A 15,790-nucleotide genomic window follows, 5' to 3' on the forward strand; every position below is an offset into this window, starting at 1 on the left:
ATCAGTTTGGTTTGGCATATGTTTTTTTCAAAATTTTTCATATTTAAATGTATTCTTCAAGAGTTTGATCTCTTGCTAAATAATTTTATTCTTCTGCTTAGAGCCTTAAGGCTTGGATACCTCACTCAAGATATGATAGATGACTATGAACCAGCTTTAATGTTTACAATTCCAAGATTAGCCATTGTATGGTAAGTAATTTAACTACTCTGCACTCTGCCTCATTTAAAGATTTGTTGAAGATTTCCAAAATTTTGTTCAGAATTTTGGCATATTTTCTTTCACCTGAGTTTGCTTGTACTTTCTTTAAAAAAAAATCGAAGATGATGGTTATGTTTTGGTTTTATTTTAAATCATTTCAAGTTTAATGTAGAATATCAAGAGAAAAAAAGAGAAGGTAGAACTCTAAATACAGAAGACAGGAACATGGAACAATTGATCAATAATCCTCTAGAAAGAAATTTCAAAATGTCACTGTCAGAAATATTTTTTGAAAGTATGTATTTTGTGTCACTCAAAAATAATAGGACCTAAGGATACAAGTCTTGAAAATCAAAAATTGTTGATAGGAATTGTGTATTTTCTATAATGAGTTCAAAAGGAATTGTCATGACTAACTGCATTGTGACCACTGAGTTAGGCTTAAATGTTTTTCAAGGAAGTATTAACTTATGTGTTGATTTGTGCCCTGTACAGACCACTCAAGACAACTAAATTAAAACAGTGGTTTTGCTTCATGCAGTTTTTGCGATATTGAACAAATCAGATGCATTTTTCCTAGTGAGTCTTAATGATTTAATGAGACAGCAGTTTCTCTGGAGTAAAGCCAGTATATTTTAAATATTTTATAATTGTGAATGTTTTAAAGATAGCTAATATAAGTAGTGTAATTGAGGGAAATAAGAAACCTCAAATCTTGAGTGTAATACAATTCTCCTCAAGAAATCCCTGTGGCCTGTTGTTCCAGTTAAATAGGATATTGTCTGTAACTATCTTTCTAAAAATAATAACAATAATAATCTGGTTATCAAAAAAGTAACGGGAATGTGAAAACTTGAAGCTGCTGAAAGTCACAATGAAGAAGAGTAGTACATCATGACTAACTGGAAAACCAAGGACTCTGGAAAATACACCATGTCAGTCCCAAATTTCAAAGAACAGAGAGGGAGAAGATAAAAAAGTTTACTGCTCCTAAGTATCCAGTGATTTGAAAATAAATCACTGCAGTGTGAAGGTCTACAGAAAAACTACACCATCCAGATATAGTGTTGTCTGGAAGAAATGAAAACCTTTTATTTGGACTGTGAAAGGAGAAACCTTTAAATGCAAGGCATGCAATACAAAGTTGTCATGCTGTTGCTCTGTACCTTAATGGGAAGGATGAGTCTGGGGCAAGGAGAAGTGCTGGGATCCCTTAATCCTCTAATACTGAAGTTTTAAGGAATACTTCAGTCATTTTTATCTAAGTTTCTTTTCAGACACCAGTTTACAATATACATTACACAGTGTATGTTGCCTATTATGTCAATAGATGTCAGTGAACCTTGAACCTAGCAGAAAATACTGACACACTTTTCTCCAATTTTTAGTTCTTTCCATGTTACAGCGATATCCAACATTGATTCAGAACTCTTTCAAAGCTCATGCATATATAGAGGACATTTCTTAAGGTTTTTTTGTAGCATTCTAGCCAGCTTTTATATATTGTTTTTAATTTCTGAGAGTTAAGCTCCATGGAAAGCCAACTATACTTGAAAGCCAGAGGAATAGTGATTTTGCATCAGTTAGAAGTTCAGTGAGAGCAGCCTCAAGCTTCCACTCAGAAAAGTATCTTTTATTTAGGCAGAATATAGGACGTGAGTCAGCAGTAACTACTTTGATTCATGGCAGAGAGCTTGTTGAAGCTCAGAAAGCTTAAAAAAAAAAAATAGATGTTATGTATCCTTGGTAACAGGATAATTTGTTTTAAGCCACCAAAAAAAGAAGAGGTGACTTGCAAAAGAACCAACTTTGCTCTTTCTCTCTCTTCTCCCCTTTCTCTGCTTCTGCCCTCAAAACCCTAGTCCCAAAAGCAATGTTGATCAAGTTTAGCAGTCAAATTTCTTGGACCCTCTGTTACCTTGACAAATCTGAACTTTCTGATGCCCATCTTCCAGCCAGATGGAGGACCATGGTCCTATAGTGGTACCAGGGCATAAGCCAGACTCTGGCTCTGGGTTTATAAACAGAAGAAAAAGAGTAGTATTTCCCAGATAGTAAACAGAGTGTAAGTGGTCTTTTTTTTTTTTTTTTTTTTTTTTGAATACTTCAGTGGGACTGATATAACTTATGACATCAGCTATGTTGCCGTGTCTCAGAGCGCCTTTGGTGGGCACACAGGGTGCTTGCTAGTGAACAGCCAGTGAGCAAAAGACATGAACAGGCTTGTTAGTCAGGTGAGGGTCCCTATTGCTCTGCATGATTTGAATGCAGAGTAGCTAGAAAGCAACACATAATTGGAGTGTAAGAAAAGGAAAATACCTTGGAAATACTGCAGGTGACTGAGTACTGACTATAAGGGCAGGAAAGGGAAGATGGCCTGCGAAAACTAAAACCTGTGTGTTCTTGAGTATGAGAACATGTGATCCATTTGTCTTTGAGAAACATACGTCGTTTTTGCAGTGGGCAGAGGATTAAACCGTTTTAAGCAGAGTGGTGCCTGCTGTGGGTGGAAATCACTCTTTGACACAGTGTGGTACGAGGCAGCTGATATGGTGAAGAAGGTGAATTTTGTTTAATCCCTGACATACAGATAGGCTTGGGCAGTAGTGGTTTGGTCGAGAGGAACTATTGAGATATCTACAATGAAGGACGTGGAGATTTTCGGAATCATGAACTAACCTCTTTCCAGGGAAATTTCTGTAAGTGCTGAGTTTATTTAGGAGCATGGTATTATAAAAATGTGCTTTATGTGATTTAGCAATTGTGGTTTTTTTTTTATCCTATGTTAATATGAGCTTGTATTTATCTTAAAGTAGAAAAATTGGAGCTCAAGAGTTCAACTATCTTACCTAGAAACTATTTAGATTGGAAAGAAAAATCCATTTGCAATCTCTCTCAAGTCAGTGGACTTTCCGCAACTTGATCAGTTTCTTGGTCCTTTTATGGGTCAGCTGCAGCAATGGAATAAATATATGTTCTTCCCCTTAGGCTTCAATTGCTTTTTCTCCCATGGCCCATCCCATGGACAGAGGGGAGGGGAGCTTTTTCCCGTTGCTTTAGATAGCATTTAATTCTAGCTGTGGGTAAATAAGACAAAAATAAGATAACAGTATCTTTAGTGTAGTTCTAATTTTTATATATAGTGGCTTTTCTGATTCCTTACCAAAGGAACTACTACTAAGTAGTTGCTCCGTGTAATGAAACTTTCATATTTGTGTGTGTTCATGCATGTGTTTGAATTACAGTGGCCTTGTTGTCTACTCCGAGGGACCATTAAACTTGGACCATAAACCAGAAGATATGTCTGAGCTCTTCAGACCTTTTCACACTTTGCTAAGAAAAATAAGGCAAGTAATAAAAGATAGTTGTAACTGCTTGTCTTCTGAAGTGAAAATAAGAGGCCTAAAAAAGAACTCAAAAATGCCTAGCAGAGTTTCCTATGTTAACCATAAACTGTGTTTTCCTCTCATTTGCCTGATATACTCATGAAATAACTGAATGTATTTTTTCCTTTTATGGGAGTTTTCTGAACTTTTCATCTTCGATAGTTTCTTTTTTCTGAGTATCCTTTTATTACGTTTCAGATTTTCCTTTTGGTTGGATGATGCCTGAAATACTAAAGTTGCAGTTTATTTTTGGGAGATCCTGTTTCTAATTAGCATCAATGTTTCTGTTTAGCTAGGCTTATTACATTTTTTAATTATGTTACGATGCAATACTCAGATGATTCTTAATTTAATAGAAATTATTCCTTTTTTCATATAGTGGGTCTGTTTTTACAGGATGGATCATTTTATATATACCTGTTTTCACAGTGCTTCAGTCTTGGTAACCATTGGTGATGTGTAGGCTTTGGATCAAGTATCAAGAGCATTAATATATTTCTTGTTATTTATGATCTTTAGAAGACTGATCTGTTACTTTGGAGAAACCAAGCTGTATCTTTAAAGGATCTTCAGGTTTTTTATATTCACCCTTAGGGTATTTTATCTGTGTGTTAAAGAAAAAACACCTGTTTTCTAAATCAGTAAGACCTATTATTGTCTTACAATTCAAATTTATATACTAACTGCAATTTTTTTTCCTAGAAATCTCTAGAGATAATTTAGCAGAAGTTTTTCTTTCCTATGTCCAATTTTCACCTGTTTATCTCCTTCCCTGTATGTCATGATGACTGTTTGATGTAAGAATAATTTTCATGTAGATAAATTTATCCAGATTAATTTCCTCTTACCTGTTAGAGGTGAGGCATTTCCTGAGGGACAATGCAAGCTCTGTCAGGGATGGTTCAGAGAGGAGCCTATTTCTGGTTAGCTTTTATGATACCCAAAACACATCCTTTTATGTCCCTTGAAGATTTCTTACTAATTCCATCTAGAAGTGATACAGTTTTATTTGTTGGTACATTAATGATATTCATATTGAAGTCTCAGAATTAAAACTGACAAATTAACATGTTTGAGGGTTTTTTTTGATGATTATGGTTTTATAGAACACTGAGTAAAGAACAACAACATGAATTGAGGAGTGAAACTTAAGTTGGGGGGGGAAGTGCCTTTAATGATAGTGAAGCTTTCAAAATCCATGAAGTTTACATTAAAATACCTTACTCCCAATATATGACTATCATGGGAATTTTCACCAGTATTTCACTGGCTGACTAAAGCAAAAAGAGTATTTAAAGGCTAATATACTTCTTATAATCTGTGCTTTCTGCTTACTCCTTATTTCTCAACACTGAAAATGAAAATCATTGAAGTTTACTGCTTAGTCCATTTAATTTTCAGTGACTCTGAACTTAATGCTTGGGTTGAAAAGACATTAGTAAAATACTTGTTTGTTTAATAACTACAATTTTCAATGCACACTTCAAAAATTAAGACTCGGGATTTTGGAAAAAGTTCTGATAAAGTTTGACGTATCTGCTCTGTTAAGTGACTATTAAGAAGTGTGATTTCAGTTGTCTAGCAGACAAGTTTGCAAAGTGTTCTTAGTGAGATAGCATCTATCAGAGCAAAAATTTAAGAAAGTTAAGATGTAATGTGAAATTTTATCTTTGGCAGTCTCTGAATTGAAGGAATGTCAAGGAACTTGAAAATTTGAAAGAACTGGGCTCTAAAAGGTCCTTTAGTAATGTTCTTGAATGTAAAATAGGTTGAAAATAACAATGAGATACAAATAAGTGCAGTTCATGTAGGGTAATTAAATTACTTTTAGAAGTATCGAAGCTGTCTAGATTTTTTTTTTCATTGTTATCACAGATTTTTTTAACTCATCAGGCTGCAATTCCTACTCATTGAGAATGTTCACAGAAACCTGTAAGGGAGGGTGGAATGGGATATTTGATATCAATATTTCTGCTCCCCAGAAAAAGGGAGCATTTTTTCCAGGAGTCTTTCTTCAAACTCTATCACCAATAGTTAAAGCATGAAAATAGATTCAAGTAGTCTTCTGTTAAAGTAATTGCATCTTGTATTGCAGTTGTATGCCTGTTATATAGAACATCTTACTGCAGAATACAATCGCTTCCCAGTGAATTTCTCCATAAGGTTCTAGAACTTTTTAGCCTACTAAATATTTTAACTCATGGAGTAACACCAAATACACAGCTGATTATTTTGAAGGATTACAGATAATTTTTAAGTTTTATCCTTAAACATCCCTCCCATTAAAGTGTATGTTAAGTACTGTGTTAATATGGATCCACATAATTAAATCAACTAGCAGAGAAAAATACTTATTGGCTAGGAAAATTTTTGGTGTTCTATTGGTGTCTGGCAACTTGGAAAACCATAGAGGCTGTGGAGACACTGAGCAAAAGCAGTACAGGTTCTTGTTTAGGTTTGGGTAAGCTTGAGCAGCAAATGATGACTTTGAGTGCTTTAATTAATACCTAAGCCAGATGCTCATGTTAATTTTTATTTTAGATGTAAAACATCAACATTGGTGTTTCATATATGTACCAATGCATAATTATCTAGCAGTGTTACCTGTGTTCCTTTTAAACTAAGATATTTGAACCATTTCTGTCAAACTACTGTAATCTGCCTAGTTAAGCATACAAATCATATCATCTGGTATATGCATAGAAATTTAATTTAGATGCCTGTGACACTGAACATTCTAGTGGTAAAATATTACTTATGCTATATATACATTTGAGACTGCTATATGGAAATTATCAGAGGTGAGCCAACCTGGGGTTTTGTAGTACTCCGTCATTTTGCCCTTTTTTCAGCGCTCTCTGCTTGCCTGGTGCATGTTTCTGGACCATTACAATTGATGACAGGGCCCCTATGGATTTTGGCAGTGCGGAATCAAGCAGACTGCAGATCAAGTGGTGCAGAATCAGAGGATCCAATTTTAAGTACACTGAAACCTTTCTGCATCGACTAGAAATCAAATGCAGTATACCTGTTATCAATGTGTTCAAGGATGTTGGGGGGGTGGGAAACTCATATGCTTTCAAAGTGAGCACAGTGATTGGGGGAAACTGGTTAGTTATTCCAAGATGGCTGTGTTTAAAACTTTGAGTTGATTTTTTTTAAGTTTTGCCATAAAGGAGAACCAGTGAACTTGTTATCAGTGTTGATTGCTTAGCGTTGATGTAGCAGAGCAGATCTGCAGACTTTGGTGTGCTCAGCAGTGTGGAAGCAGGAGGATGCATATTGTGTTCCTGTACCTGCATCATGTTTTTATGGTGGCAGCTTCATAAAGACAGCTGTTTATGCTCTGTTTAAAGCATGAACTGAAGTACAGACTGGCAATAACAATGATGCTGTTCTCTGGAAACAGACAATTTAAAATTCTAGTCAGAATAGGAGCAAAGTTAATGAAGGAGGCTTGGAGAATGTGTGAGATCAGTGCATTTGGGTTTTTGTGGCCCTGGCCTCTATTTAGCCAAATCTGTCTTCAAATGGACATCTGGCCTCAGATCTTTGAAGAAGTAATTTCTGCACCCTCAGTTTTGGCAGTAAACTGTGTTTATTGGTTTTGAGATAGGGAGCGTAAATTTCTACTACTGCTTGTAACAAGCAGAGTACATATTAAGAACTTGCCTTGTTTTTCTGCCAGTGGTTGTAGCCACTGGAAGAAAAATGTTCTTCATATTTTCAAGGCTAGATTGCCTCCCTGTGTAATTATGCCAAAAAGAATAAAAGCAGGTGAAACCTCAACATGCGCATTTTCTAAAGCCTTTGTGAGAAGGAAGCACAGGGTGTCAGGGTGGATTGCAGAAGCTGTCTTCACCTGTGGCTTCTAAATAATGAAAGCAGAGGGAGAGATGATTTTTTTCTGTATGACCACAGCACTTGCTTGGATCCAGTGACAAATTAGAGATCCTTCAGCAGAAAGGAAATGATCCATGGAAGTAGCTACAGCTTAGTCAAACCTTATGGTTCAATAATTATGCCTGTTGTTTAGTATTAAACTTTCAGTAGTGAGATTTAACATTTCTTTCTGTATGCTGCTTGACATTAATTTTTATTCTCCATATCTACACAGGCATTTGAAAGCATGCCATGTTCTTGGTGTTATCAGGGAATCCTGTATAATCTAATATACAGTGTATCAAAAGATAACTGTTGATCAAACAGTTGTCACTTTGCAAGGAAACTTGTATTTAAAACAGCCCAGTAAGTCTAGGGGTTTTTATCCAGTGAAGAGAAGATAATTGTCTGAACTTCTTTTAGAACAAGCTGTATTTGTTAATAGCAAGATTTCAGGTGTTTGATTTGGGAAGAACGTATTTCTTTTGAATTTAAAGCAGGATTATTTCTCTACTGAAATAATAGGACTGGGGGGCTACCACGTGTAATCCAACTGATTATGTACAGCAGCTCTTGCAAAGCAGCATGGATCTGACTCACCTAAAAAGACACAAGGACTGTCAGCTGATTTAATTTATTTTTAATTTTTTTTTAATCAAGCTTTATTTTCTTATTCTTAAAACTACACACAATTGTTCTTAAATTTTGAGGCATTGTTATTGGCAGAAACAGAGTTCATTGCTCAAGTCAATGAAGTAAATCTGTATTTTCTAGCACTTACTTTACAGTGAATGTGTGACATCTGTATCAGGTAGGTCTGGGCAGTTAGGCTCTCTGTGTCTTCAGAGAGGAAGCAGAGCACCTCTGCACACCCAGAGACCCAAGAATCCTGAATGCTGGCATGCAGTGTTCTGGAGACTGAGTATAGCCCCAGACTGGATGCTGAAAGTCAGAAGATTCAATCTTTGGTTTTCCCTGGGACCACTTCATCCCCAGTTATGCTGATGAGCTTGGATGGAAAGAAAATACCTTTGAATGTTGCTAGTATAGTATATTTTTGTAGAAGTTGCTAATTCTTATCTCGTGTTTTGAGAAGAGGGTATGACTGTGGTATTTGGAGAAGCCCAACTGATGTTTAAGCAGTTGACTTTTGATCAGTTCCTGACACACACATTTTCATCCATGCAAGAAAAGTTTACTGAGGATTGCTGAACACAAAGATACCACCTTGGTTCAGAAATCCTTGAGCTACAGGCTGCTGGAAGCCAGTAGGATGCACTCAGCAGGGATCGCTGGGTGCTTATCCTGTTCTTAGGCTCTTCCTTAGTATCTATTATCAGAGAAAGGCCTCTCTACTTGATGGGCCTTGGCTTGACCCAGAAATCTCTTAAGTATTTTAATATCTTTGCATAGGTGAGGGACAAACTTAAGCCCTTCACTGTTGTGTTTGTGTGCTTACTCCGTTTGTTGTTTTTAGAACACCTGTTTCTAAAATCCCATGTTACTTTGTTTCTGCTTATATAATCTTATACCACAGCATTTCTGTAAAAACTGACAAACTGAAAATTCATAATACAAAGCCTCGTGGCAAAAATCATGTTACTCTATGTTTTTTATTATATTGGTATAATTCTTTCAAAAATAAATAGTACAGCTATTTTTTATGTTGACCATAAAACTTAAACCATTCTCTGTCAGTTCGTTTTTATGGTGATGTTAAAATGCTTAATCTCTTACAGACACTGATTACTGTTTAAATAAAAGGTCTAACTAATGAGATGATATCATTATATAGTGTTTAAACAAAAGAAAGGAATGCATAGGTATTTTAAAATGTTCTAGTGTGCCAGATAGCAATAGTGGTTTATAGCTTCATTAGGTAAGTGGATCTAAGGGAGACTGCCTATTTCCCTTTCTTATTCATTTATGATTGAAAAAATCATCAGACTTTGGACTCAAAGATGCATATGGAATGATTTAAAGAAATACTGACTTCTCAGAGAATATGGAAACAAGTGAAAAGGGGAGGATACAGTGGTACATTTGTTCTTATAAGGTACTTCTTCCATAGGCCTAGAATTTTTTTCAGGGTCATATAACTCCTATATGAAAGAAGAACTTTTTTTAAAAATAAAGATGTTACTTGTATGGAATGTACATAACCATAAAAATGTATATTCTATACTTATTCTGACTTAAGCATGCCTATCTAAATTGTTCCCTTTTTCTAAATTGTAGGGTAGCTGATATACAAGTCAGATACTAGTGATGTATTTTTTAGGCATTTTGATCTTTTAGTGATAGTACTTGGAAAAATATTGGGTCGCTGAGTTAAGAATGCAAGCCGTTAACTGGAAATCAAGATGTGAGAGGTGTTGATTGTTTCTTTGGGGGTTTTTTTGGTCCTCTTGTTTAGACTGAAGTTACTACTTTAAAGGAGTTCTTTTACTATGTGCTTATTATTACACCTGCTCTGTCACCTGCTAGCCAATGATTTCTAAACACAAGAGGAATAATGGCCTCTGTTTAAGCTGAAGGTCTTGCTTTTCCCATCCATTTTGAAAATGTTGACAGCACTTCTTGACAGAGGATATTTTTATATGTGGTTTCTAATTGAGAAGCATATTGTAAATCAAATTCAGACCTAAAATTAAGTGCTGCTGTGTCTATGGATTTGGCTTAAAGTTATGAAGTACTTAAATGTTACAGCCTCAAATAACACTTTGTTTTTAGGTGCTTATAGTCCTAAACTACAATACTGAGGACACTTGATAACATGGGAGATGCTGCATGTCTGGAGGGAACAGAGTTTAGTAAATACCTAAATGTTTGCTTTTAGGCCTGCCTGACTCTTAACATCATGCAGAAGCCTAACTCCCTAATGACTGAGTTATGTGTCTGAGGCATGAGAGCCATCTTCCAATCCCTATTTCTGTGAAGAGGCTTCCAAGGCACCACTGTTACTATATTTAATTAACTCTCTTTATCTGACAATATAATGGTGTAAAACTTCTGTGATACTCTTTTGCAGAACGATTTTCAGAATGTAGTAGGAAGGATGGCAAATTGGTTTGCTATTCAAAGTCAAATTTGTTAATGAAAAAATTAAAATGACAAAATATATCTAATTGTTGGTAACACTTCCACTATAAATAGATGGGAGGTTGAAAGATCCGGGTTTGGGTGTGTTTTGATTTATTTTGTGGCTTCATCGCAAAGATTTAAATGATTTGGTTATTTGCATGAGTAATCTCAAATTCAGGCATTAGCAATCATATGTGCCATGAATATGAATGCCAAATGTACCTTGAGTTGAACAGCTGAAAGTAGTCTGTGCCCCCAAGTTCTGGATTTCTGTACTAACAGTAAAAGCTTTTTTTAAAATCTATAACACCAGTGCCGCCTATGATTGTAAATGCAAAGTGATGTGTGTATTTCTTCATTTTCAGGGATCTACTTCAGACATTAACTGAGGATGAACTGCACACACTGGAACGTAACCTCTGCATCTCTCAAGATGTAGAATTTCCTGTCAGAGCAGATTCTGAAGTATCCTCTGTCATTACACCGGCTATAACTGCGACTTTGCCTGCTAAGGAGCTTTCAGCAAAAGCTGAAAACACAGAGGCTGAGCTGGCTTGTTCTATGCAGTATGATGAACAGGAGCTCGAACAGCTGAATAGGATGGTACACAGAGTTGGAGATGAGATGTCTTCTCTGCTTTCCCCTCCAAGCATCTGTCAGTCTCCAGCTCACAGACCTAGCCTAAGAAATAGTTCTAGCACAGAAGCTTCACCAACAAGACACCATCTTGACAATTTAACTGATGAAGAGGACAGAGTGTTTTTTATGGATGACCTAGATGGAGCAGGAGAAGCTCTTGCTGGGTTGGATTCAGTAAGTGATACTTTTGCTTGGGTGAATAACCCTTGCCACGACTCAAAACAGAACCTGCAATATAGAGATGCTTTGCTGTATGAGAACAGCCATCAGACAGAGGAAACTTTGCTTTTAAAAGATGCTGAAAGTGACTTAAGCAATAATAACAATATTGAAGATAGCAAACAGATGTCTGGCATTTCAGTTCAGAATTCATGCAGCTGTCTAGAAGGTCCAGACTCACAGTTATACCTCAATGGCTGGGATGCATATGCTGATGATGCAGAAATGGCGGAAGTGATAGCTCACAGGACGGGGGGAATGAAAATATCTGCTACTGTAATATTCAATCCTAAATCTCCCTCTAGCTCAGAATCCCCGGTAACTACTCCGGAAGCAGCTATTAGTTGTGTTCCTGGATCTGCTAATCCATTAGCAAATGAGGAGGAAGATGAATCCCATAAACTCAGTATAGCTGCCACAAACTGTCTAATTAATTCCTGTGTGTGTTGTGGCAGCTGTGAAGACAGCAGGGAGGACAGTGTTGAAGGTTTAAAGACTAAACATTCTGCAGGAGGTGTTGTAAATGCTTCATACGCATTAGTAAAGTGTAAGGAAATGGACCATGTAGATAACTTGGACAATTCAGTCCCTTCACAGGAAACATTAAACCCTGAAACTTCTGCTTTGATAGCAGAAAGAGACTTTGGCAGAGAAGAGCAAAAACTGCCAATCTCCTCTAAGTGCCTGGCACATTCCTCAGGTTCACAGGTAGGAGCAGAAAATGACACACAAGAAGCAGAAAGCATCTCAAATCAGCAGAAGTGGGAGAAGAGAAAACAACTATGTGAGAAAAAACTGGACAACAATGAAGATGCTAGTAGTGAAAGAACAGCAAAGGAAGATGTGAAGTCAAGATCTAGTTCAAGGTAGGAGCAACTTGATGTTTTGGTAGTAATTTGCATGTAAATACATTCTTATATCCTTGTACTTTAGTGATTGGTGTCTAATTAATGTTAATTTAAAGAAAATAGTGTGTTGCAGGAATAAAGAAATTTTCAGTATACATTTTTAATACGAGTAGCTTTTCATTGGACTTGATCAGCTTTTTTTGTAAAATATTTGGAGAAACCTGAATTTTAATCATATAATGTCTCTATATCATTGAAATCAAGTATTGTAATCTTAACAGTTTAATGCAACAAAGAGTGCATTGCTGCTAAACGTTACCTGGGTCGTTACCTCTGTTGTACTCTGCTGTTTTGCAGGAAACGCGTGTCTGGCAGATACTGAAAAGTTAACTTCTGCATCAGTGCGTGGGATTAAATTGGGATCAAAACACATCTTACCTTAGCTTCATTTGAGAGAATGGGGTTGATCTGATCATGTTGCCTGTGGGCATGAGTGTATTTGTGAATGTCTGTGCTGAAAGAGCCTAATAGACTGCAGAAACAGCTTTTAAACCTATTGGACCATTTCAACCAAAGCTGATAGAACAATAGAGGTCATGGATTAAGGGTCTACATATTTAATGACAATAAGGAGTTAGATAACAGCGAGAGACCATAATAACAGTTAAAGAAAATGCCATGCTTCAGCTTAGCTTTGATTAGACATTAAGGATCCTACATACATCACTAGGAAACCAGACTTCATTTTACTGTTTAGGTAATAACCTATTTTATAGTGAATAATGCCCTCAGTTTCCCTGAAGTATTAATATCATAAAACAGGGGAAAGAAATTAAATAGAAGTTGTTGTTGATTTCTGTATTTCTGTGACAGCTTTCTTCCTTTGTGCTTTACTTTGTCAGTAGTGTGGAGATGGTGTGTGTGATGCAGGATCTCTCTTTTTGTTATATGTGTACAGAGTTCAGGATAATACTGTGGGGGTAGCTTGAACCATAAAGTATTACCACAATATAAGAATTGGAGTTAATTCCTCTTACAGGTAAAACACAATTTAGTGTGCACAAAACTTGACTTTTGAAAAGGTAATTTTATCTTCCTCATTATTGAGTATTTGTTACCTTAGACATGCAAGTCTGATCATATTCAAGGCCTTAAAACAGAATTTCTGAATGGGCTTCGTTGTAGGAAGTAATTCACAAATACCTTTTGACATTTCATGCTTTTGCAACATCTCAAGTGGAATATTACTTAAAAGTAATTACTGTATGCTTAATTGCTGTCCCGATAAATCATACATCATTTACAGAACTCAGACGATTTGTCTACTGATTTTTGTCTTGGGTAGGATATAAAGTGAAATGTGTGAGATCAAGTCTACAAACTGAAATTACATATATAAGCTTCTTTTTTCAGCCTCCCATGGTTTGTGGATATAACATCATCATCTCCACTTACCTGTACAGCCTCCATTAATATTATATATAAACTTTTTACAAGAATTGTCATTTTACAGAGAGTTCTGCAGGTCTGTGTTCCTCTGTCCTTTTGTTTCCTCTGGACCTGGCTTTTCACAGCTTTGTTGGATGGCTCCTAGTTCCTGCCTGGTCCTTCTGTGCCGTTTGTGATTTTGTAGACCTCAGTCACACTACGCTTACATGGTTACTTTTACAGGTTGGAGAAGTCACAGTCTACTTAATCAAAAGTCATCCATATCTTTGATCATTCCTTTTGTTTTGCTCTAAACCTTTTTCAGTTATGCCGTTTTCTTTTAGCAATAAGGGAATCGGAACTACACTTACTCAGGATATGAGCAAACCATGTACTTGCACAGTGGCATAATTATTTTTTCAAAATGTTTTTCCAATGGCTTCCAATATTAGACTTTGGATATTTTTCCATGTGGTGAGCTGATGTTTTTTTGAAGTTGTGTGCCAAAGCCCCAAGATCCTGTTTGTGAGCTTCGAGGCTATCAGTCTATATCTGATGCTAAAGTTTTTCTCCCTGTGTTTACTAGTTGAATCTCATCTTGCTATTTTATTACCTGTTACTCAGACTTTAAGTTCCTGTGCAATTCTTCAGTCTGCACTTGTTATTACCCTGAATGCTTTTGCATTGGTAGCAACCTTTCAGACCTCATTGCTCTCTCCATTTTTGCAGATCGTATGTGAAAACAAAACCCCCAGGGTCCTAAAGAACTTCAGCAGTGACATCCTGCTCTTCTGAGGAGTGTTCATTTAACCACTCCTCCCTATTTATGGTTAAGAATTATTTATCCATTTTGGGCTGCTTCCTCTTATGCTATAGCTCCTTAGTTTTTGAGAAAGCCTTTACTGAAGTATTTTGACAGAACCTACTTGGAAATCCAGAGGCTGCCAGTCAAATCGCTGTTCTTCACAAGCTTCTTGAGCCTTTCAGAGAGCTCCCAAGAGGTTCTCTCTGCAAAAGCCATGTTACGTCTTCCCAGGCAGACCTTGTCATTATTGCCTACCTGTTTCAGCTTTTGATACATTCTGAGTTGCTTGGCTCACAGAACTAGAGTTGTTTGAATCCCCTTGGAGTCCTTTTTATATTTAGAAATTGCTGCCTTTAAACTCCAGGCATTAAGGAAGTTTTAAATGAGAGGTTAATCATTCATCCGATTAATTCTTGAGTTGTCCTAAAACTCTTGGGTGATTATTTTTGGATATTTTGTTAACAAGTTAGTGGCTTTTGTCTCTTTTTACCATAGCGTCTTCCACTTACTTTGTTGATTACATGGAATTTTGTCTATTCGTTATTGGACTACAGTACATCTGTTATTAATTGGCAAATATTCTATTTTTGCAGAAGTGGAGAAATAGGGATGGAGGTATTTTGTTACTAGATTGTTGCTTCTTTATTTAGAAATGTTCTAATATTAACTCCTTCAGTATATTCCAAGGGAGATGAGATGCTGGGGATCTACTGAGGACTAGATTAAAAAATTATATGTGTAGATCCTTAGTTTTCTCATATATATATCTATATATAGATTTGGTTCTTGCTTCTGAATCACTAGTCATCTCATCAGAAAAAGAGATAATTCAGTTACAAAACAGAACTTTATGGACCTTTTCTTACTCATGCTGCCTGGGCGGTGACTAATCACTGCTTTTCAATGGTATTTTTAAATTGGAAGATCACATTAGGTTTCTGCGACTGCTCCCTATTACATGGTTGTGAATGCCAACTTAACCATGGGGGAAATGTTGGAGACAGTAGATTATTTTCAGAATGATAGACCCATTAGTTAGAACAATAAGTAATCTAATATATATGAAATAGCTGCAGGGATATGCTCATTCATCAAATTGATAAATGTATTTACTTTCTAGTTACTGTAAGTCACCAACTAGGAGAACAACATTTTCTTTCCCTTGTCTGAATGAAGCAGCTGTCAAATGTGTATGTTACAACACAAACTGTTTGGGGTTTTTTTTTTTTTTTTTTAATAAATCAGTTCTTATACTATGTGATATGACATTATAGGTATTATTTCAATGGCCCAGTCAG

General features: G+C 36.2%; 1 protein-coding gene across 8 annotated transcripts in view; it reads left to right on the plus strand.

The window, feature by feature from the left end:
- ZFYVE28 (zinc finger FYVE-type containing 28) overlaps nt 1-15,790 on the plus strand; it is a 159,622-nt gene that overhangs the window by 105,707 nt on the left and 38,125 nt on the right. For 7 of the 8 annotated variants that reach the window (XM_032987426.2, XM_032987429.2, XM_042808340.1 and 4 more), the window contains exons 6-8: nt 102-191; nt 3,447-3,548; nt 10,919-12,277. In XM_032987426.2, the coding sequence (XP_032843317.1) occupies nt 102-191; nt 3,447-3,548; nt 10,919-12,277 (1,551 nt within the window). Of the gene's footprint in view, nt 1-101; nt 192-3,446; nt 3,549-10,918; nt 12,278-15,790 lie in introns of those variants that run through there. The other variant, XM_032987430.2, reaches the window with a different exon arrangement.

Source organism: Tyto alba, unplaced genomic scaffold, assembly GCF_018691265.1.
Source record: "Tyto alba isolate M040663 unplaced genomic scaffold, T.alba_DEE_v4.0 Super-Scaffold_6, whole genome shotgun sequence".
NCBI lineage: Eukaryota > Metazoa > Chordata > Aves > Strigiformes > Tytonidae > Tyto > Tyto alba.